The 22,026-nt window shown below is 53.1% G+C and overlaps 3 protein-coding genes across 6 annotated transcripts in view; 1 reads left to right on the plus strand and 2 right to left on the minus strand.

Annotated features, from left to right (window-relative positions):
* DNAI1 (dynein axonemal intermediate chain 1) overlaps positions 1 to 15,000 on the plus strand; it is a 153,879-nt gene extending 138,879 nt beyond the window's left edge. For all 4 annotated transcript variants that reach the window (XM_061477139.1, XM_061477141.1, XM_061477142.1 and 1 more), the window contains one exon: positions 14,718 to 15,000. In XM_061477139.1, the coding sequence (XP_061333123.1) occupies positions 14,718 to 14,822 (105 nt within the window). In that variant the 3' untranslated portion in view covers positions 14,823 to 15,000. The remainder of the gene's footprint in view (positions 1 to 14,717) is intronic.
* A 927-nt stretch (positions 15,001 to 15,927) lies between these two features.
* ENHO (energy homeostasis associated) lies at positions 15,928 to 17,793 on the minus strand. The gene has a single exon (XM_061477136.1). The coding sequence runs from the start codon at positions 17,326 to 17,328 to the stop codon at positions 17,143 to 17,145; it is 186 nt and encodes a 61-aa protein (XP_061333120.1). The 5' UTR covers positions 17,329 to 17,793; the 3' UTR covers positions 15,928 to 17,142.
* A 2,422-nt stretch (positions 17,794 to 20,215) lies between these two features.
* On the minus strand, positions 20,216 to 21,588 carry RPP25L (ribonuclease P/MRP subunit p25 like). Its single transcript, XM_061477135.1, has one exon. It carries the CDS (start codon positions 21,475 to 21,477, stop codon positions 20,917 to 20,919), a length of 561 nt encoding a protein of 186 aa, XP_061333119.1. The 5' UTR covers positions 21,478 to 21,588; the 3' UTR covers positions 20,216 to 20,916.
* Positions 21,589 to 22,026: the final 438 nt, after the last annotated feature.

A 22,026-nucleotide genomic window follows, 5' to 3' on the forward strand; every position in this document is an offset into this window, starting at 1 on the left:
GGCTGCTAACCAAACTCAAACAAGGACATATTTATCGTGGCACTAGCTTGTCTGTGTCCCTCAAGCGCCTTCTGTTCAAAACTCTTTGTCTTATACTGAAAGGTGTGCTTTAGCTTCAAGAGGAGTCGTTGGTGTGATGAGTTTACTGACTGGGGCTGTGTGAATCATGATGGTTATTTCTGGGCCCAGTGTTAAATCTGCTTCTGCTTTTGATCTTCTTGAAATTATAGGGGATTGACAGGCAGCATCACAGAAAGAGACTCACACCTTTTATAAAGAGGTGATCCCAGTCTGGAACAAGCCAGGTAGCTGTATAGGAAGAGATTTACAGACTCCTGAACTCTTCAGTTCTCTTTATTCTGGTTTATTTATTAGCTTATGTGTTAAATAACTGTAAACACTCAGAGTCAACAATGTGTTACAATAACAGCAAGCATAAGTCTACATTAAATCAATGTTATCCCTTTTCTGCCATTGAGATAATGCTGGTGGGAAAAGATATACTTGCCCCACATTCTCCCCTCTTCCCAATAAGGACAGGGAAACAGTCCTCACTTTGTGATCCCTGTGGTGCCAGCTCTCACAGATTCAGTCCAGCTTCCTCCTTGGTCCTCTAGCCATCTGCCTCAGGATTCTGCTCTCCGTGGGTTTTCTCCAGTGCTTCCTGCTTGTCATTTTTCACTGGGAGACCTTCTTCCTCTCTTTACCCCTCTAATACCAGCATTTACCCCTCCAATACCAGGTTTCAAACCCACCTGTACAGCTTTCTGAACCTTCCAGTACCCTGGGAGGAGGGTCCTGGGGAGCTTATTCCCTCTTACAGTGTGCCAGTATTCCCCAGGGGCTGGGAATTGCCCTGTTGAGGGTTGGATTGCTCTGCACCAGTCCCAACGCTATGAGCAATATATGGTTAAGAGAGTATTTGCTTAGAGATGCTGTCTGTAATAAACAGCACAACAGAATAGGGTAGACCTGCAAAATTCATCCTTCAGTTTACACTTGGTAGGGAAGAACATCCTGGGATCACAGAGTCACAGGCACACTCAGTCTGGAAGGGATGTTGGGAGTCTGTATTTCAACCTCCAGCTGAAAGCAGGGTCAGCCCTCACGTCAGACAAGGTTGTTTCAGGGCTTAGGCTAGTCTTAAGAACCTCCAAGGCTGAAGATCTCACAGACTCTTTTGAACCCCGTTCCAGTGCCTAACTTGCCATAGAGAAGAACTCTCTTACGTCACACTGAATCCTTCCCTGTTTCAGTTTATGGCTGTTTTAACTCATTCTACTGCTGCACTCCCATGTAGAGAGCCCATCTCTGTCCCCTTGATATATCCTCCTCTTGGGCGCTGTTAGATCACGCAAACTCATCTCTTCTCCAGGATGAACAAGCCAGCACCCTTAGTGTCTCCTTGGTGCAAATTCTCCAGCTCTCCTCAACAATCTTGGTAATCTCTGCTAGACTCAGTCTGTTTTATCAATATCTCAGTTCAGCCATTAAAACACCTTCTGCCTCTTCCCACAGGTGAAATAGGAACCTTCCTATCCATTAGCTGAAAATGAAAACTTTTTACAGCCTGTTTTTCATCACCAGGGGCAGAGAACAGAAGCACTGAGCCAGCACAGCCATCACCTCCTTATCTTATTTCTTTCCTCCTTAGAAAGTGCCTTTTTTTCCAGTGACTAAGTGGCACCATATAGCATTAGGACAGGAGGTGAGAGGGGTTCACCCTCTTCGCCTCCTCCTACCTCCCAACTTTCATTAACCCTCACACAGTGTTTCTTAATTAACACATTCTGGCTTGGAGCTGCCTGCCTGTGTTACAGCCTTATGGAGAAAATCTGCTGAAGCTTTATCTATTGTATGACAGGAAATATTGAACACTTAGGCTTCTAGTACTAAATTGACAGCAGCTCTTATGCCATACATCACACACGGGTGAAGCGTGGTTCTCACCTTCAGCATCCATAGCCATCCTTGGCTTTACCTGTCTCTCCTGCAAATCTTCTCCTGTGGTTGTGTACTTGCCTTTCTTCAGACTTTTGATGCCAATCCACAATGACAAGTGCATGGCTGAGCTAAGCCAGGAGATTGCAAAGGTTAGGCCAGACGTGGGAAGAATAACGGGCTGAAAAATCAATGGAGCAGTTACCAGTAGGATAAGTGGGAAGATAGCTCAGAGCAGTCTGCAGATTTATTGTGGGCATTGTCCTCACTGGCATTTCAAATTCCCCATCGATTACTTGGGGTATCTATTAGAGATCTAGCAGAAGTCTTTAGCAGGCCTGATAGAAGAGGGGGTCAGAAGGACTTTGAAAGACTTTGCATCTGGACTGAGAATTTGGCTTGTTCAGCCTGGAGAAGGCTCTGGGGAGACCTTAGAGCAGCTCCAGTGCCTAAAGGGGCTGACAAGAAACCTGGAGAGGAGCATTGGACAAGGGCCTGCAGTGACAGAGCAAGGAAATGGCTTTAGACTGACAGAGGGAAGACTGAGATGAGACATTAGGAAGTTCCTTCCTGTGAGGGTGCTGAGGCGCTGGCACAGGTTGCCCAGAGAAGCTGTGGCTGCCCCATCCCTGGCTGTGTTCAAGGCCAGGCTGGACACAGGGGCTTGGAGCAACCTGCTCTAGTGGAAGGTGTCCCTGCCTGTGGCAGGGGTTGGAACTGGGTGAGCTTTAAGGTCCCTTCCAACCCAAACCACTCTGGGATTCTTTAATTCTATGATTCTGTGACATCTCAGAAGGAGATGAATTCACTGAAGACCTTTGCAAAATACCAAAAAAACACTGGTCTGAGCTGTCTTTGATCCTGCTTTGGTGCAGAGCCCAGACAAAGTTCTTATGGTTGAAGGACTCAGATATACAACAATAAACCCAACCTGCTTAGCAATCCCATGTCTGCAACATGATGTGATTTCCGTGGGGAGCGAGGTGAGTTTGGCTCGTATGTTCACCACAATAGCATTCAAGCCCCAGATGGTCACAGAGGAAATGTTGCATTTGTCTGTGGTTAAGTCAGGGTTTGCTGGAATAAATCAGCTCTGTTACAGGTTCTTTGCTGCTCTCATTGGATTTCTGGCTCATTTACAGATGATTGCTGGAGAGGTTAAATTACAAACAATGACCATTCACAGTGACCCAGGCTTCTTAAGGATTTTACAGGCTAGGGAGAGGCTGGCAATATTTTCCTAGCTAGCTTCTTCTCACCTTTGGAATGATTCAGCTCTCACTTAGCATTTTTATGCATCTTTGTGGCAAATAGGGTGTTAATGAAAGTATTATTACTGGAATTAAATTTGGATTTAATTTGCTGAGCACAAGTGTCCCCTTTCTGTCTTCCTTTTGTTTCCTGCTTGGTTGCCAGCTGTGAAAATATCTCTTTTCAGGATCGCTCTGGATGCCGAGGCACTTGCGCTGTGCCAGGCGTGCAGCAGCGCAGTGGGCTCATCCCCTGCTGGGCTGTGTCTCACCCGGCTCTCAAATGATGCTGAGCACTCCTCCGCAGTGAGAGGGAAGAGCAGGATCAGCAGAGTGCCTGGAGAAAACACTGTGTCCTGGCGTTTGTGGTGTCTGTATCTCACAGCACTTTACGCACGCAATCCACATGGTTTTACTGGAGAAGGAGGGGTGAGGCAACATCACTTTATAAAACAATTGCATCCACCGTTCCTCTAGGTCAGTTTAGGCATCTCATATGTGCTGGTGAGGAAGGGCAATTTTGGTCATCATCTTAAGGACTCTCAAAACATCACCAGGTTCTTGTTCAGTCTTTATTACTTCCTCCCAGACCTGCAGCCTGACACCATGTCTGGGTTTCAAGCAGCTCCTGACATTAGGACAATACCCGGAGGATCCATACATGGGCTCGGATCAGAACAGAAGCAGGAGAGTCTGGGAAGAAGTGACCCCTCTGATACGCTGATCTGACCACACTGGCGGAATCTACAGTCAGAATTAATATCCAGATGTGGCAAAATCTCTACCATCTCCATCAAGGAGGTACCTCCTCCAAGGGCCCTCCAGGACAAGTGCTGGCTGTTTGCCTCCCAGCATTGTCCCAGCCGTGTTCCTCTCTCCCAGGTCCAGCAGCACAAAGAGCAGGGCGAGGATATTTGCTGGCATGCTGAGGTTTTCAGACTCAGTAAGGTGACGTGTTATGCTGTTAATTCAGCATTTAGTGTTACACATGTGCATCAGCTTCAGTTAACCTCTGCTAACGGGTTCCCTGTAGTCCTTAAATCTGCAATTAATTGTCTGATAGTTGTTTCTGCCAACTTGGCCACTGTCTTGTTGAAGATGTCAGCTTATGCCTAACCTTGTTCTATCTCTGGTCCTGATGGAACTTGCTGAGCGACGGAGAGATTACCTTGGAAGTGCTTACCTTAAGGACCTTAAATGACTTCTACATTGTCTTCTTCCCAGCCTGCCTTTATTTCATAATACTACATTGCAAAGAGACTCCATTAGTTTTAGCAGCCTGTTTAGCAGATGGGTTTAACTGGTCTATGGCCCTGAAGTAATTACATTTTGGTACAACAGAGACACAGCAGTGAACATGTGAAATTAATTCAGATGCAGCATCCTGGTCAGTCACTCAAAGCAAAGAGCAGTTTAGGGAGGCCATCTCCTGCCACACTGTGACTGTGCTGTTGGCAGCATGGACAATCACTAGGAATAAATCCCTCTTACATTTTCCATAGACAATGTTGGATTGGCTTTTCCTATGGTCAGTTCTTTCTTAAGATGTTTATTAGCATCAGAGAGATTGATTACTGCTCATATCTCTCTTCTGCCTCTGTTATAATTAAAACAGCAATATATGCATGAAGAAATTAGATTTTAATAATGCTTTTCTAAATAGGATGTCAAGGAGCTTAGTACAAAGACTTGGGCTGGAGCCAGATCAGCATCTTAAGACTGGATTGTCATTAAAATGACTGCCTTCTGCCTGGAAAGCTTACCCTAACACAGGGTTTAGATCTGCTTTTTAGTCAGACTGCACTTCATCTTTGCCTGCAGACAATATCTATGCTTCTGGGTGGCAGGGCCAGAGTCAGACATGTGTAGGCACGTCACCAATGCGTGTGGAATCTAGTCCTGCTGGTTAGACAGGAGCATCCCCAGCTCTAGCCCCATCACCATCCCCATCACTGCAGGTCAGGAGCCAATATCTGGGTCTGCCCTGCGTTCCTTCATGCAGAGAGGTTGTTGATCGGGTCAGAGCGGATCTGCTCATTGGTGGCAATGTATCCTGGAAGGAAGTGAGGTCCTCCACAGGTGCCTGTGCCCCAGAGATGCAGTCCCTGAGCTGCCTCCCAGCACATCACTGACTTTCTCCTGCATTGTTTTATCCTGCCTGCTTCTGGCTGATAGGCAACCCTTGGGCCCTGCATTTGCGGTTGGGCCAGGATAAATCCTCTCCTTTGTACAGCTCTTACTCAGACCCATATGGACTTCGAGGAGACATCCCAACACACAGTGATGAGCATCATTCACTAAGCAGCACTGCGTCAATCCCACCTTCAGAAGATTGACACCAGCAAAGCTGCTAACCAGGAGCTCCCAGGCAACGGGGCACTGCGGTGGTGAGCTATATCTATGTGTGGCAGGAGGGGATTTCTCAGCAGCTGTAATAGGGTCAGATTCTGGGAAGAGCAGCAGGATTTCCCGTGGATGTCCTGCATCCAGCTTCTTGCTGACCCTGTTAAAGCTCTGATTTACATGCTGCAGCATAACTCAGTCATAACTGATGCGATTTAGCGTGACGTCCAGCATAGCCCAGACTAATAGTGTATCTGTTTTCCAGGCATGAGAGTGTTTTTGTGGTGTTTATCATTTGGTTGGCCGTTTCCTGTGCAGCAGGTGGAGAGAAGCCATGCAAGTTGTTTAATCCGTGGCAAATGAAAGGCATAGTCTGAAGTAAACAGGGTGTATTGTGGTGAGGATGGCGGAAAAATAGGAAGAGAGGGAAATGAGGTGGGAATAATCAACCAAGGAGCTGAGCAGAAGAAGATCTCACTTGCCAGCAGTGGCCTGCCATAGCAGAGGTGTTGTACTGTTGAACACAGGCAAGAGAAGGGTGAGAGGGACACGTGAGCTAATCTGTCTGCACAGCTTAGCAGTGCAACGGCCTCAGCTCCAATTTGGGATACCAGGCTGGAAGGACGTGAGGAGCAAGAAAACACCAAGGACAACGTGGCCAGTTGAGAGGTTGGAATCAGGGAGATGCAGCGAGATGCGCACTCCTAAAGGGGTCCAGGGCTGACAGGGTGAGGAAGGCAGTGCTCTGAGGTTATAAGACGGCAGCAAAAGGCTTAGGGAAAAGGTTTCATTGGGTGTGAGAGGGACACGCTAGCAGCCGTCAGGAGATGGGTTGGCAGCAGCGTCGTTGAGGGGGTTGGTTCAGAAGAAGTGGCATGCAGGTGATGGGATCAGAGCATGACAATCCGCTGCTTGGGGCACACTGTGGGTCAAGTGCTGGACAAGCATCTGTCAAAAGCAATTTAAAAGTAGCTGCTCCCACCATGGACCAGGGTGGATTAGTGCACTAACCCTTCCCAGCCCTGCTCCATGTGACACTGATTTAAATGAAAACTACGCACAAGACTGTTGTCGTTGAGATGACACAACTGCTCACACAGTTGAAGTACCTCGTGCTGTTTCTGGAGCATCCCTGAGTTCAAGTGCAGCCATGCAGAAAGGGAAAGAATGCTGTGGGCTGACATTAAAAGGCAGACTGAGCTCTTTCAGTAAACTGAACGGTATCAGTTGTAATACATCTTTCATGCCATTGACATTTAATGTTATTAAATATCGGGCATCTATGAGTGAAGACATTTCTTTTCACTTCTATTTATAGTACAACTAATTTTCCAGCATACTTGTTATTTGTCCAGAGTGAAGTATATTCACACATTTTCATGTTAGTAGCAAACAAGAATAGCTTTCTATGAAAATATTCCTATGAGCTGTATTAAAAAGTTTTAAAGAAGGTGCCATGTTAAGAGAGAAGCAGCAGCTGAACTTTCTTAAGGCAGATGAAAGGTGATTGCAGGGGGTATGCGTATATATTAACAGTGGTGGCCAAAGACAGAGGTATTGTAAAAATTACAACGTTTAAAAATATACTGTTTATGCAGCTGCAGATGATCTCTCATGAGATGCTATGCCTATGAGATAACAGCAGTCCCAAGGTATTGCAGGAGCTGCGTATACACATCCGTGTTTGGTTTTATTAAACTCTAATCGGCAACTGCTTACTGAGCTGTCACACAAAAATGATAAAGTAATGCTGAAGTAAGAAAAAGAGATGCTGAGTAATAAGGAAATGTTGCTGTGTGGCTGATGGTGCTACCTGCCAGCTGGCATCGAGGGATGCAGCTTAAGACTGCCATTGTCCCTGCGCATTGCAGAGCATCTCCTTGATTTTGCCCCTTTGGATAGGTTTGATGTAAGTGCCTGTGGGTGCTGTGTGTGCCTGAGCCTCCTGCTGCAGGGCTGCTAGCATGAGTATAGGGGTGCTGTAGATGTGGTAGACACAAGAGCTAGGGAAGCTGGGCATCTTTATAACTGTTTAGGATGCCTTGAGGCTTGGTGGCTGGGCCAGTTCACTGGAATTGTGGCAACACTTGAAGTCAAGCTAGAAGCCAAGGTATTGCCTCTCTAGTGGTTTCTGTGGACAATCTCAACCAAAACCCACTTCTTGCTTACTTCCTTCCCACCACTTAGGTCTGAGAGATCCCACAGCTAAAACTTTGGGCACTAATAATCCCCACCAGCCTTACCATCCAATGCCATTATAACACGTGGCATGTGGACAAGCTTTGGGCAATGGGGTTTCCTATTTGGGCTAAGAGCTAATCCAACCCATGCAGAAGAGCCTGATGGCACTGCAGAAAGTCTGAACCTGGAAGGGGTGAATCTAGGGTTGGAGGGCAGTGGGGGATGCACTGCCTGTATCACAGTAAAGTAAAGGAAAGAGTATCCCATCCCTCTGTCCTTAGCCTAACAGTGGTTTACCCCACCAAGACTCTGTGGGCTGAAGGCAAAAGCTTTTGGGCTTGTTATGGCACCCCAGCCCTTTTGCAAAGCCTCTGTGGGTCTAAGAGGGTAATTAGCTTGCACACTGAGCACACAGATCTGTGGACTGACACTCCATGCATCTTGTGAGGAGTTTGTCATCTCACCAGGCTGCTCCGTTCGAGGCGGCTGTTGTTGGCTTGTCTCAGTGACTGAGGGTAATGATGCCCAAAGGCAAAGCTGCTCTCCATCCCTCGCACACGTACACACAGACACACACACACTGCTCACAGTTAGAGCGCGGCCAAACTGTCCCCAGGGCTGGCAAAACCCCGTGTGACCTCCTGAAGGAGCGGGGAGCCTGTTGCTGATGCTTCCTAATCACACCATCTGTGCAAGGCAGTTAAGGCTATTTGCTCATGTGGCCTGTTTCAGACCATAATGTCTTTGGATAACTTTAAAATTTATCCTTCACTCAGAGATTGATGATATGTGAACTAAGGATCATGAGCACATCCCTGTTTCGAACCGTAAGTGTCAGATATGGAAAAGGCAGAAGACCAACTGGTTGAAATGGGTTTGGTGGGTTTCTGGAGCTGGTACTGGGATAAATTCAGGCATTGACAAATCACTGTAATGCCCAGTTCAGAGGAGCTGAAGTCCCCCTGAGTTCGTGGGCTCTGTTTGTGCTGAAGTTTGGACTCTTTCACTAAAGTTTTCATGCATGACTGCTAAATGTAGTCTTACTATGGCTATATTTAGGTGCCTAAATTAGTGGTGTGTAAGAGACATTACTCATGGCTCTGGAGTTAGCAAGGACAGGGAGCTTTCAGTGTAGTTGGAAGCCAGATCACTTTGTCAGTGGCCTGAGCAGAAGCGCTCAGTGCTAAACCTTTCTTTGTCCTTAGGTGAGCCTGGCCTTGCCTGTCCTGCACCCTATGGAGCCCACAGCACCTCATGCTGCCCTGTGTACAGGGCTGGTGAGGCCATGCTCCACACTGCAGTCACTGTGAGATGGGCTATGGTCTGAGCAGCTTCCCGTGCTCAGCCAGGGTGTACAGCTAGATCAGGCCAGCTAGCAAGTGCTTTCAGAGGGCTCTGTCAATGCTTCATTAAACGCTGTTAGCACAACGTGCTTTGGAGGCACACTGCTTCATTTTTCTCAAGCTCCTTGCTGAGGGCCAGTAGAGATTGCACCAGGAGACCTATCAGCATGAAAGCAGAAGTCAAACTCCTCCACAGCTTTGCCTGAGGCTGCTGAAACCCATGGGGAAGGGTTTAGCTGCTTCTGTGTGCACAGCTTTTGCTTGGCCAGAGAACGCTGCGAGGGGGATGAGCAAGAGTGTGAGGTCCCAGCCAGCCTCCAGCAGAGCAGACACAGAGCTCTGATGATGATTGTCCTCCCTTATGGCCATGGATAAGGGCCTGACCTTGCTGCTAGCTCTCTGCTGCTGCAGAGCCTATCCATGCCATCAAATGATCCCTTTCTTCTCCCATGGCTCTCCGTAAGCCAGCCAGCCCTGTGGTGTGCTGCAGGCAGGTACCTGCCATTTAGACATAGGTGAACCCTGCCCTCCTCCTGCATGTTGAACATCACTGACGTTTGCTCCCATGCCTTGACCAGCTGCTGAACCACAGTGCTGTGTCTTTGCTGGTTCCAATGGCTTCACTGGTGCCTCCCAGCAAGCAATGGCAAATCGCTTGAGGCCATGGGACGTGTCTGCCCTGCTGTGCCTTGGCATGGTCCAGTGTAGGTGCTAGCAGAGATCTCTGACTCAGATACGTGAGCTGGAGCAAGGAAAGGTGCTTGACCTGAAGTGTTTTAGCTGAAGCTGGAGGGATGAGCATCTTTGAGGCCAATGATCCTGTGTGGCTGCTGACGCCTGAATGACCCAGTCATCCCCAGGGCGTTTCTGCTGGTTTCATTCCCTGCAAGGAGAACATTTCCTGCGTCATTTATTTCCAAACAGTAGCAGAATAAGCCTAAATCCTTATCTCCAGTCTGTCAGCTAATCCTTCCATGGGCCAGGAGCAGTGCTGTCAGATCAGGCTGTGAGTGTGACTCGAGGCTCTCTGTGGTTGATAAGCACGTTGCTGCTGCATGTAAATGGGCTTCTTAGGAGCCCAGATGTGGTCCTGGCACAGGCATCATCCCCACCTCAGTGGAACTCCAGCTTCATATCACAGCAGGTTCTATCACACCCCCATTGGTGCACGTTTGGTCAGAGGCCCAGGAAGCAGGTGTTGTGCTGTGTTGATGAAAGAATTTGGGTTTCCTTTCTTTTTCCTTCCGTTTCCTAACAGAAATGCTTCAGGGGAGTCTCTTTGCTTTCATTTATTGAATTCACCAGACCCATCATCAGTGTGTTTGCTAATGGAGGAGGCCATACCCTGGAGGTATCACCTTAACCTACCCCTGAACAGGATAGAAGACACAAGAACAGGTCTTCTCCAGAAGCAACATACCTCTGAAGACCTGTCAGGCTGTGTGCCCCTTTGCACTGAAGATAATGAGGATGGGAGTTTTGGGCAGCCCCATTAACGCCTTCTTGGATCTTCTCACCCTCTGCAAAATCAGTCTGTAAAAGCTTAAACCTGTTTTGCATGGGAAGCTGGTGTCCCAGGTCACTGGGCTGCTGCGTAAAGTGTCCAGATCCTGTCTCAGAACAGCTGTGCCCAGAAATCCCATCCCATCAGGAATGTCAGAGACTGGGATTATCAGTGTCATGAAGAGAGCAGGGCAGGGCCAGGCCTGTGCCCTTGACCAAGACTCCGCAGAGAGAAGGGTTGCCTCTGTTCCCAGGGAAGTTACTGGGACTTTTCTGTCTGTTAGTGCCAGTGTGGTTGACTCCCTTGCTACTTTAAAACATAAACAAGTTTTGCTTCATTTAATTGAAACCCTACAGCAGATGTTTTATGATTATTACACCGATGGGGTGGGGGGAGAAGGATGCTGAAAACTGCCAGCTTTTATGGGGGAGTTTTATTAACTTGGCAGTTTACTGCTCAGCAAGGGAATCAAGGCATCAGCTGAGACACAGGAAATCCAGCCTAAGTGACTCCCATATCCTGGATGTAGAGTTCAGGATGTGCCAGTGTGGGTAAGGCTTGGCCTGGGGTCTTCAAACAGCCAGTCCTCATCCTTGTCCTTGCTCTGCCTTCACCCCTGGGGCTCCATCTCAGTCATTTTCCACCTCTTACTTCACTTCTAGTGTCAGTACTCACCTCTGGGGCTGAGAGGACCACTGAGGGCCCTGCAGCAGTTGTGCCCATGTCTATAGGGCCAGGACCCCTGTACCTCAGTTTATTTGCCTGGAGAGCCAGAACAGAGCCCAGGCATAAGGCCAAGGGAGTGTGAGTGCAGAGGGGGATTTGGCCATGAACACAGCAGCATGAGGATATGTAGGGGGTCTCCTCCCCATCTCACCTCCATACGGTCATGCTCTGTGAGCAGGGCAGAGTCCATCCCCACACAGCACCTTTTCTGCCCATGATGTGAGCTTTCCTGGCACGTCCCTCAGCACCATTTCAGCCAAAAGCATTTTGCTCTCCTGCTGGGAACTGTTAACAATAAAATTGATGCAAACACTACTGTGAGCAGCTCTGGTACCCGCTCGATGAGCTCCTCAGGGACAGACTTCCTCTGTAAGCACAGCTCTGCATCTGTCAGCTCCAGAGGGGGGATGCTCTGCCCTGGCTCCCCCTCAGCTCCCGATGAGCCCTATGGATGTGGTGTATAAGCAGAGATGCAGGTGGAGAACGGGCTCAGCTACATGCCATGTGGAAAAGAGTACCCCTTCCCACGCATGGCATCCGTCAGGAGAGAAAGCCCATCAGCAGCCATGCATGGAGGTGATACTTCCCTGCACCCTGCATGCTCCAGGAAACTGCAGCATCCCTGCTCCAAGAAGAGCTGTTCCTCAGAGGCCTGATGCAGGCAAAGCCCCTGCATCCAAGCAGATGCCCCGATGCTATGGTCATGTGTGTGACAGCAGCTTGGCCACTCACATGCACAGGCACCCTGGGAAAAGCAGATGGAGAAATAAAGGGAAACTTTCCATTCCAGTGCACCCAAAAGGACATTGTAATCTTCCTTCCCTGTGTCATCCTGCTTGCCTAGTTATGTGGCGTTAAATTAGGGCTCTGGTTTGGTTACGGCTCATTACAGGCTTGTGTGTGGCTTTGTTGCAGCTTGTTTAAAAGCACCAAAGGAGTAGCGTCAGTGTGAAAGTCAAGGTCTAAGGGACAGCTCGGTGACAGGAGCTGGGCCTTACCTGTGTCTGGTGACTCCAGCAAGGCGCAGGACCCATGGACCTGGCTTTACTACCTGGAGGCCATCAGTCAGACTCAACCAGTGGAGAGAGCAAAGGGCTTGGGGTGGAGGCAGGTTGATGGAAGGTGGCTTCATCATCACCTTTTCCCAGCTGAGCAAAGCAGTTGCCTCTTTAGTTAGTGTCCCACGGACCTGCGTATGGTGCTGTGCGCGACGCAGGGTGCCAAAGGGAGCGCTTTGAATGCTGTCAGGCAGCAAAGCAGCTTTTCTGCAGAAATAGCTGAGTCCTAAAATATCCCCAGCAGCTGTGTTTATCCCAACGCTCCCGCTCGGAGAGATGCTCGGCTGTGACGTGGGCCGTTAGTACAAACACCGCTCGCAGTGCCCGGACCGGAGCCACGAAGGGCGTTGCTCACTTAGAGACACTAATACAAACCAGCACTGTCCTGGCATGCAATGGATGGAACTGGTAAATCTGAGCACTCAGATGAGCAGTGGGGCTCTCTGTGAGCAGAGGGCTTTAGGATTGTCCCCGTTCCCCCCTCCAGAGCTGCTTACATCCCATCCATGTCCTCCAGCAGCTGAGAAACCCTCTGTTCTGTCAGGATTGTGCTGGGCTGGAAGAAGGAGGAAGCCCAGGGATCATAGAATCCCGGAATGGTTTGGGTTGGAAGGGGCCTTAAAGCTTACCCAGTTCCAACCCCCTGCCACGGGCAGGGACACCTTCCACTAGAGCAGGTTGCTTCAAGCCCCATCCAACCTGGCCTTGAACACTGCGAGGGATGGGGCAGCCACAGCTTCTCTGGGCAACCTTTGCCAGAGCGTCACGGCCCTCACAGGGAAGAGCTTCTGCCTTATATCTAACCTGAACTTGCCTGGTTTCAGTTTAAACCCATTACTCCCAGGGACTTCTAGAAATGTAGAGAGATCCCTACAGCCCTACAACTTCCTCTTTGTTGTGCATTGGCATTTTTTTTGTCAGTGCTGAAGGAAAGGTGCGTGTTTCTAATTGCTGCGAGGAGTTGATTCAGTAGGAAAAGAATTGATCTTTCCTAAGTGGGGAGAGAAGAAAGCAGATGCTGCTTGCTGCCATCTTGGTCTCTGAAGAGCATCCGTGTGCAGAGGCTGTGCTTTGGGGATCCATAGGGCTGGGATCCCGCTGCCACCTTTCCCAAGCCCCCCCTGCCAGACTGGGAACCAGCCTGTGCTTGGCATCTGGAGTGCCCAGAGCCGTGCTGACACAGAGGAGCTTCCCAGCCCTGGGGCAGGGACCCACACAGCTCCAGAGGCAAGGCACGAGCCGGCAGGGTGGCAAAGGGCAATGGTGTGAGTGGAAGGCAGCACTGAGCAATAGGATGCAGCAGCAGGTGGGTGCTACTTTGGAGGAACCCCACAGGGTTGGACGCTCAGCTGCAGGAGGCCTTGGTGGGCTGAATGCAGGCTGGAGCGCTCCTCTGCTGCAGCTGTGTCTGCCATGACATGTGTCTGGACAGCCCCAAGTTATCACTTTCCCAAATCCTCTGAGCTCTGATGAGAGCAATGCACTGATGCTGCAGCCCACAGCCGCGGGACATGCTCTGCCCAAAGCATTGGGTGGCACTGGTACCCTCAGCAGGGACATCATCCCCCAGCAGCTCCTGCTTGGAAGCTCCTGATGCTCTGAAGCAAACGAGGACTGAACTGGACATGCTTATTTCCCTCATGCAATATGATTTCTCCCAGGATGCTGGTGGTTTGCTCTGGCACCCAGGGAGGGAGCTGATGGGTTGGGAGAGGTGCTGGGAAGCGTGGGAAGGTGCTGGGGTTGGCAGAGGGGTGTGCAATGGGGGACAAGGCTGTCTCATGGGACATTCAGGGTATGCCAGGGAAAAGAGAGCCAAAGCAAGGGCCTAAAGCTCACCTGGGAGCCCTGACTCACTTCTTTACCCCCCAGGTTAGGGGCTCTCAGCAGCCACTGAGAGACTTTTTCCCACTCCTGGGAAAAGCCATTTGAATGTGATCCCCCCTCCTGTGACTGCCTCTGCCCAGGAGCACTGCACGGGATGGGCATGGTGGGACCATTTTGGGGAGGTCTGGACACTGCACTGATGTCACTGCTCTAGGAGTGGTGCATGCCTGGAGCCTCCCCGTGGGGCCTGGGGGGAAAGAGAGTGGTCCAGTCTCACGGAGCTGAGAACGGTTGGGGGGAGAGAGGCAGAAGAGGGTTTGTGTTGCTCTGGATCAACAGCTCCATTTCTATCGGCACCCAAACCCTTCTGTACCACCTTTCCCGATCCACGGGGGCTTTTGCACATCTCACGGCACCTTGTGCTTGCAATACAGCCACAGGCAGGTGCATCCCCCTGTGGATCAGCTCCCTGAGAGCTGGGACGCAGCAGCCCTCCCTCCAGCGCTCCCTGCTCACAGCTCTGCCTCACTTGCTCTCTTTGCAGGCGAAGAAAGGCCAGGAGGTTGAGAAGGGCCCCGAGGTGGAAATCGCAAAGCTGGAGAAGCTGCTGAACCTGGTGAGAGAGCCGGCGAATAAGACAGGGCTGTGAGCGAGGGGGAGCGGCGGCTCTGCTGGGGCCGCCGGCCGAACAAGCCCAGCTTTGATCGGCGGCTGCTTGGCATGCAAGCCACGGCCCCGCGCCGCCTGCTCTTTGCATAGCAGGAACACTTCGCCTCTGTGCCCGGGCAAATAAAAGGAGGTGCCGGGAAAGCTGCGGCAGGCAGGCGTCTCTGGGGTCAGGCAGGCTCCACTGCACCCTGTCCCGCACCGACCTTCCCACCCTTGGTTGGGCTTGCGCAGGAGGAAAGCCCTATGGAGGGCTTAAGGAAACCTCAGGGCTGCAGCTTCAGAGCAGCCAGCCCCACCAGGAGCGCGGCCCCAGAGGCTGAGCACTGCGCTGCAGCGCCCCATATATGTGGGGTCAGCCACACGTGGATTTGGGGTGGTAGCCTAAGCCGGTGGGTGGCTGGGACCTGGCCTGCCCCCCCATGGCTGTGGAACGGGGATGCGCCGTCACTGCAGCAAGGACTTAACACCGGCATCTGGCCACTAGGATTGGGATGCTCCTGCTTCCCACGGGGGGCTCAGCCCGCTCTGCCCTGCCGGTGTCGATGGGAACGGCTGGAGGTTGGCAGAGCCCTCCCTGCGCTCGGCGCTTTGCAGCACAGGGATTAGCGTGGCTGTGGTGGCAGCAGCAGCCGCGGTGGCCTCCCCGCATGCTGATGAGCAGGGACCTGCTGTCACCGCAGGAGCCCTACACACGGCTGCCGGGACTGGGGACCACAGATGCTCGTTCCACCAGGCAGGGTGGTGACGGCTCCTCCAGCTCGCTTGTGCCCCCCCATAAGCATCCCTGTGACTTAAAGCCACAGCTTTGAAACTCTCCAGTGCCTGTACCACCGACACTGGGGGTGTCCCTGCTGACAGCTGCCCCTGTGCCCCTAGCCCACAGCAGGCATTAAACATCCAGCCAGGTTGCTCACCCAGCATTTAAAAGCCACATAAAGATGCAGACATGAGCCCTTGTCACCACTGCCCAGCAAACTGCGGGCAGTCCTGCAAGGACCAGCCCTGGGGCAGCCACTCCTCAGCCCTGCAGGACACACAGCCTCCGCCGAGTTCACCAGGCACTGGGCAGAGCTCAGAGACACCTCCTGAGTCCTACAATCAGTTTATTAGTCTAGTAAAAACAACGCTGCAATGGGAAGTGTTAGCTACACCTGATATGGGGAGGAACTGCAGGCTCTGCCAGGCCTGGCCAGTGTCCCTCCCAGCACAGCCCGTGTTTCTATCCCCATATTGTAGAGGCTGTGCCAGGGGGGCTCGGGTATTGCTCAGCTCTAGGATGGGCAGGATAGAGCCCTCCAAAAAACTCTAGGCAGGGCAGAAGAATGCAGCTGCCAAGTTTAGGGGCAAACCAGACCACCAGCATCCCTTCCCACAGAGCCACTGTGGTCTCTAGGGAGCGATGGGGCTGGAAGACCCTCCAATGCCATTCATCCGGGCACCGTCATCTCCTCACTGACTCCCACCTTTCCCAGCAAAACCCCATCCCAAGCTGCTTGCAGGAGGGGTGGGGATGCCAACAAAGGCACATCTGCTGCCCACAGACAGGTCAAACCCCACTGGCCATGGCTGGGAGCAGGCAGGAGGGAAGGCAGGGACAGGCAGGGAGCAAGGAGGAGGGCTGTTTGCCTAGCAGCGTTGGTGCTAATGCTGGAGGGGATTGATAGACCAGGGATGAATGGACAGACCATGCAGACTCTCTTGTGACTCATTAAACTGGCTGCTGGGGCAGATAGATGCCAAATGCCTTCATGATTCTGGGGGCACTTGGCACCCCAAGGCCATCCCCAAAGACACCCAGACTAACACCCTGCTCTGCCAGCCAGGCTGGGGCTGCAGTGATTCCCCCAGGCACACCCCACTATGGGACAGCGTGGGGACAGGCGATGCCAGCCCCGCTGCCTCCCCTCTCCAAGCCCCATTCAGGTCTGTGATACCATAGCCAGTGTCCCAGGCCACGAGCACAGGGAGAAGCCCATGGGCTATCCCCAAACAGGGGGTGTGCTCTAGCGCAGGGCTCCTGCGGTGCTCACTCGCCACTGGGACAGGCAGGATTGACTCCGTAGCACATTCCAGCCTCTGTTTCTCCATCCCCATGGTCACTGTGGGCATCTGCAGGGACTTCACACACCAAAACCACACAGGCAAAGAAAGGGCTGTGCCCTGCGTCACAGCCCCAGCCAGCAGCTCCGTATCCCTTCTGCTCTCACCGTACCCAGTCCAGATCCCCAGTCCCAGAGCAGGCATCCACACTGGCACAACAACTCCTTCGGCACAGACGGGTACCTGGGTCCCCGGGCAGCTCAGCGCTGCAGCAGGTACTTCTCTTCATTCTTTGCCTCATCCACTTCAGCACCCGGATTGTTCTTGGGGCACGAGGGGGTCCTGCAGGCTTTGCAGAGGATGAGGAAGAGGATGAGGATGAGCAACGCGATAACGCAGTTAAAAGAAATGGCCACAATCGCCCCGGTGGAGAGCGCAGCCCCCATCGCCGCCGTCCCGCGAGGAGAAGCGGGTCCCGCAGCTCGGCCCCACGCTTGCGGTGCCAGCGCAGCGATCGAGGGAGCAGCCTCCACCCGCCGGCATTGGCGGGGGACGAAGGGGGCGGCGGCGGCACTGGCGGTCGGACGGGGATGGGGACAGGCAGGCAGCAGGACCCCAGCGCCCCGTCACAGTTTGGGCGCTCGCAGCCGTGTCCTGGGCTTCACCACGCTGCTACAAAGGAGTGATGGGAGCTCTCTCTTGGCCTGCCCTCCTCTGGCAGCACAGCGGGGGGACACGGGGACCCCTCTCCTCCCTCCGGCATCTGGAAGGGAGAAAGTCACCGTCACCACCACCATGAGGGGACAGGCTGCCCGACCCCTCCGGGGGGAATATGGGGTGCCAGCGGGCAGCGGACCCGGGGCTCTGATAGCGTCTGGGGGCTGCAGAAGATCCCAGGACCCATCCCGTACCCCACACCCCGGCTTTTCCCCTCATTCCCTGCCGGAGCCACCAAGCTGGACGTATCCCATGGGAAACCCACGGCTTCATCCCGGCACAAACACCCCTCCCCGGCCACTCCCAGGCTCTTTCCTACTTGCTGGACCCCACACCCCAAAACGGGGCGAGCGGCTGAGAGGGCAGCAAGTGGGGTGCGGGGCAGCCGCCCTTGTGCTGTCGGGCAAAGCCCCGGCCTCGGGGGTCCCCCGTGCCTCTAATTCCCGCCCCGCCGTGCAGCGGGACTCCCGCAGCAACAGGTCCCGCCGAGCCCGCGCTCCCGCAGCAGGACCCCGTTGTTACCCACCTGCCTCCGCTCCGCCCGGGGGCCGCCGGGACCCCGCCGGTGGGGAGCTGGGGGGCGGCACTGCCGGGCCGGGTCCCGGTGCGAGAGCGGAGGAGGGTCCCTGCGCGGGGTCCCGGCGCGGAGCGGGGCTCTGGGGCCGGGTCGTGGTGCTGGTGCCGGAGCGGAGCAGGAGCAGGAGCAGGAGCAGGAGCAGGAACAGACCCGTGCTCGAACCCGCCACGGGCCGCCCGATGGACGCCGCAGCCCCGCGCGCTGCCCGCCACCTCCCGCCGGCACCGGGGGACGGGGGCGTGGCTAAGGGTGCCCCACCCCCGGCCATTGGTTACCGCCCCTCGCCCGAAGTGCGCCATTGGGCGAGCGCTCGGATCAGGTCCCGCCCTCATCGGCCGGCGGACACGTGAGCGGCTGGGAGGGCAGCTGGGCAGCGCGCGCTCTGCCGGCCTTGTCCCGCACGTGCTGCCTGCTTTACCTGCCTGCACTGCCCGGCCCAGGCTGCCTTCCCCACACCGCCGTTGCCTGCCCTGCCCTGCCCGGCTCTCCCTGCTACTGCCTCATCTTGCCCTTCACCACCTGCCGCTGCCTGCCCTGCCCCTGTTCACACGTGTGCACACACGTGTGCGACACACGTGTACCTCAAGCCCTGGGCTTGCGGATGTTCAGCGTGAGCGGGCAGGACCGGGCTGGGGTCCCTGCTGGGACACAAGGGCTGCAGGCAGGGTGGGCACGGGCACTGCCACGGATCAGGCGTTACAAGTCCCTTATGGACCTTCAGTGCTTGGGGATCTGCCCTCCAAGGCACAGCCGCTGCTACCTGCCCTCTGAGGAAGCTGAAGCAGGAGACAGGTAACTGCAACAGCCCTGCCGGCGAAGGACACAGAGGTCGCACACAGGGGAAGTCGCTGGGAACACACAGGGGCTCTCCCCACTGTTGGAGGTCCTGGTGGAGCTGCTCTGGAAAGCCATGGCTGGGCTGCACGGACATACAGCAGTGACACATGGGGGGATGTGCTGCAGCCAGCCCCAGGGGGCTCAGTCAGCCGAGGGTCACTCGTGAAACAACAGACCAACTCTGCAGGTTTGGTGAGAAGGCATTAAAATCTGCCACCGCCGAGAGGGGGGATTACACTGGCTATTTGAGGATCAGTGCTTCTCCAAGAGGGTGCATTTAACAGTAAACAAACACAAACACATCGCTTGCTGCAATGTCAGAAGCTGTTTGTTCAGACACTTGAGCATCTTTCCTTGGCATTTATCACTAATCTGCTAATTAGTCAAGAAAAGCAGCCTCCTCCTTAAGACATATGTGAGCAGCAACTGGGAGCAACACCAAGGTAAAGCAGCTTAACTCTGTCCCTTGCACCAGCACCACAGAGGAGTCTGGTCATTTCCTGACCTCCTGCTGAGCTCCAGGGACAATGGTGGGGCACAGCATGAGGCCACCAGAAGGCAAGAGGACTAGGCTTTTGGCTGGTGAGAGCTCCTAGTGATGCAAGGGCACCATGAGAGAAGCCTTGCCTGTGCAGGCATTGGGTTGTGCAGGTAACCCACCATCTCTCCTGCTGCCTGGATTTAGATAAAATCTTTTTAAATGCTTATATTGTTTCTTGTTGACTTGACAAGGCAGAGCATCGGGTCCTGCTGCAGCTTGCCAGCACAGGCAGCGCTGGGGACAGTGTGAGCAGGGGTTGTGCTGGTGGGAGCTCACCCCGTCACCTGAACACTCCGTACTGCCCAGCAGCACTCTCCAGCAGGAAATTATAGTGCTAAAAAGGACCTGATGTCTTTTTCTTTGCCTCACTCAGATGCTGGGCTGAGTCCTTCCAAAACTGCAGTTCTAGTTGGTTTAAAACAAAATAGCAAAAAGCTCCCCAGAAAAACAAGCCTATAGCGCTGACCTTTCTTGGGTATTACAGGTGATCAGCAAAGCCAGGAAGAAAATCTCCCACTTCACATCTGTTCCCGGTCAAGAGGAGCAGTGAGTCCTCTCTTCCTCTGGAAAGCTGAAGGAGCAGAGCTCCAGCCAGTAGCCGCAGCACCGGCGCTGACAGGGTGACCTCCAGCGGGGTGAGGAAGACATGACAAATTTCACGTTACATGAACAGGAAACTTTATTTCAAACCCACCCTTGTGCGTTATAAAGGAGCAGAAACGGGAAAGAACAGGGTCCTCTGGAGCCTACCACCACCACCCCGGGCACTTGCGCAGGTACAGGATTTCAGGTTGATTACGACACGACCCGACCCCCTCCCACTTTGGCAGAAAGGAGGATAGAAAGGGAGCTACGTGCATGCAGATGGAGTTGTATTCCTGCAGTGTTACATTCAAACTGCCCCACAAGCTCAGCACAGGCAGAGAAGCCCCGTGCTCCACTGTCTGGGAATGCATGTCAGGGCTATCTCCCCTCCACACCAGTGAGAGCCTCCTGACTGCACAAACAGTGCTTGGTGTGCACAGCTCCTGTTTGGGCCACTGCACCACCCCTCCTGAGAGACTGATGGCCATTGCTCATGCAGAGAGAACTCCCGTCTTCCCTGAACCTTGCTCAAGCAGAGACACCTCCTGTGATCCCTGAACTGCAGCTAATGTGTACAGCCTGGCAGCCCTTTGACAAGGGAACTTGTCAAAACAGAGTTTCAGACACCTACAGACACACCCTATTGAAACAGTGAACTCCTCCTGCCCTCCCCTGACCACTCTGCAAGCCCCCGTGTTCAGCAGCAGCTTTCCAGCAGCAGCAGCTGGTTTGTTTCTGATGCTCCCCCAAACTACACCCAAGCTCAGTGCTGGTGTGTCAAGACTTGGTGCAGGGCTCTCGAGGTGCTCCTCCAGTGAAGTGAGGGTGCTTCCCAGTGCTGCCAGCTCCCCTGCCTCCACCCTGCTTCCTCTTCACCTGGCCCTGGGACTCTGCTGCAAGTGTCTCAATACAGAAGGCATCAAAAGAGCCCGGAGCCTGGTACCCCGGCTCCTGAGGATTGAGGGCGTCTTTGCTGAGTAGGACACATATGGCGGGAATGTTTCTCTTCACTGTCAAGGTATCGAGACCTGCCTCAGGCACAATGGGTTCCCAGATCTCTTCAATCTGTTTGAAGAGCACTTTGGTGATCTGGTGCAGTTCTTTGAGCCTCCGTTTCATGATTTCCACACATGTGATGGTCTTGCTGACAGCCTTGCCTGAGCCAGTGAAAAGAATCTGCCTCACTGAGTCCAGCTCCATCTTGCTGATGGCATAGCCCATCAGATTCCTGATTTTGCTCCCATCCTTCACCTTCATTTCAATAATGTCAGGGGGCAAGTTGGTGAAAGGATGAAGACAGGGTTTCTCCACAATTTTGGTCTTCTTATAGTTCTCCATTCTAGAGTGCGGAAAAGGAAAACAGATCTGTTAATACAAACTCCCACTGAAAGGAACCCTCACCACAATCAGCTACAACCTCTCCTCTAAAGGGCACTCCAAGCTGTCAGAGCTGGGGATCCTGAAAAGGCATATCCAAAAGATCAGCAGGAATACCATCATCATGCCGGGGAGCCACCTGTCTTCCTCAGCACATACCTACAGCACAAACACTGCCAGAGGTCAGCCTTGGTCCCGACAGGCAGGTGGTGACAGGAACAGAGTTGTGGGCCTAAGCTGGATGAAGTAAGAAATACAGGCTGTACCTCAGAGCAAAACAGAGAACAAATGGGTGAGCTGAGATTACCAGGAACAGAAGCCAGGGGTACACTGACCACATCTGCACCCTGTGAGACACACCAGAACATAGGCACGATGAACCGAGGCATGGCTCAACTGCACCAGCTCACTTCTGTCTCAGAAAACAGTGTCCTGGGGCTCCGAACCCCATGGCTGGCCAGACCAGGTGAAAGGGCAGGGACTGGATACTTGATAAAGCTATGCAGGGCA

The sequence above is a fragment of the Pezoporus flaviventris genome, unplaced genomic scaffold (assembly GCF_033815535.1).
Source record: "Pezoporus flaviventris isolate CSIRO_AGI_PZ_B2104156 unplaced genomic scaffold, CSIRO_AGI_Pfla_v1 ptg000100l, whole genome shotgun sequence".
In the NCBI taxonomy this organism is placed as follows: Eukaryota; Metazoa; Chordata; class Aves; order Psittaciformes; family Psittacidae; genus Pezoporus; species Pezoporus flaviventris.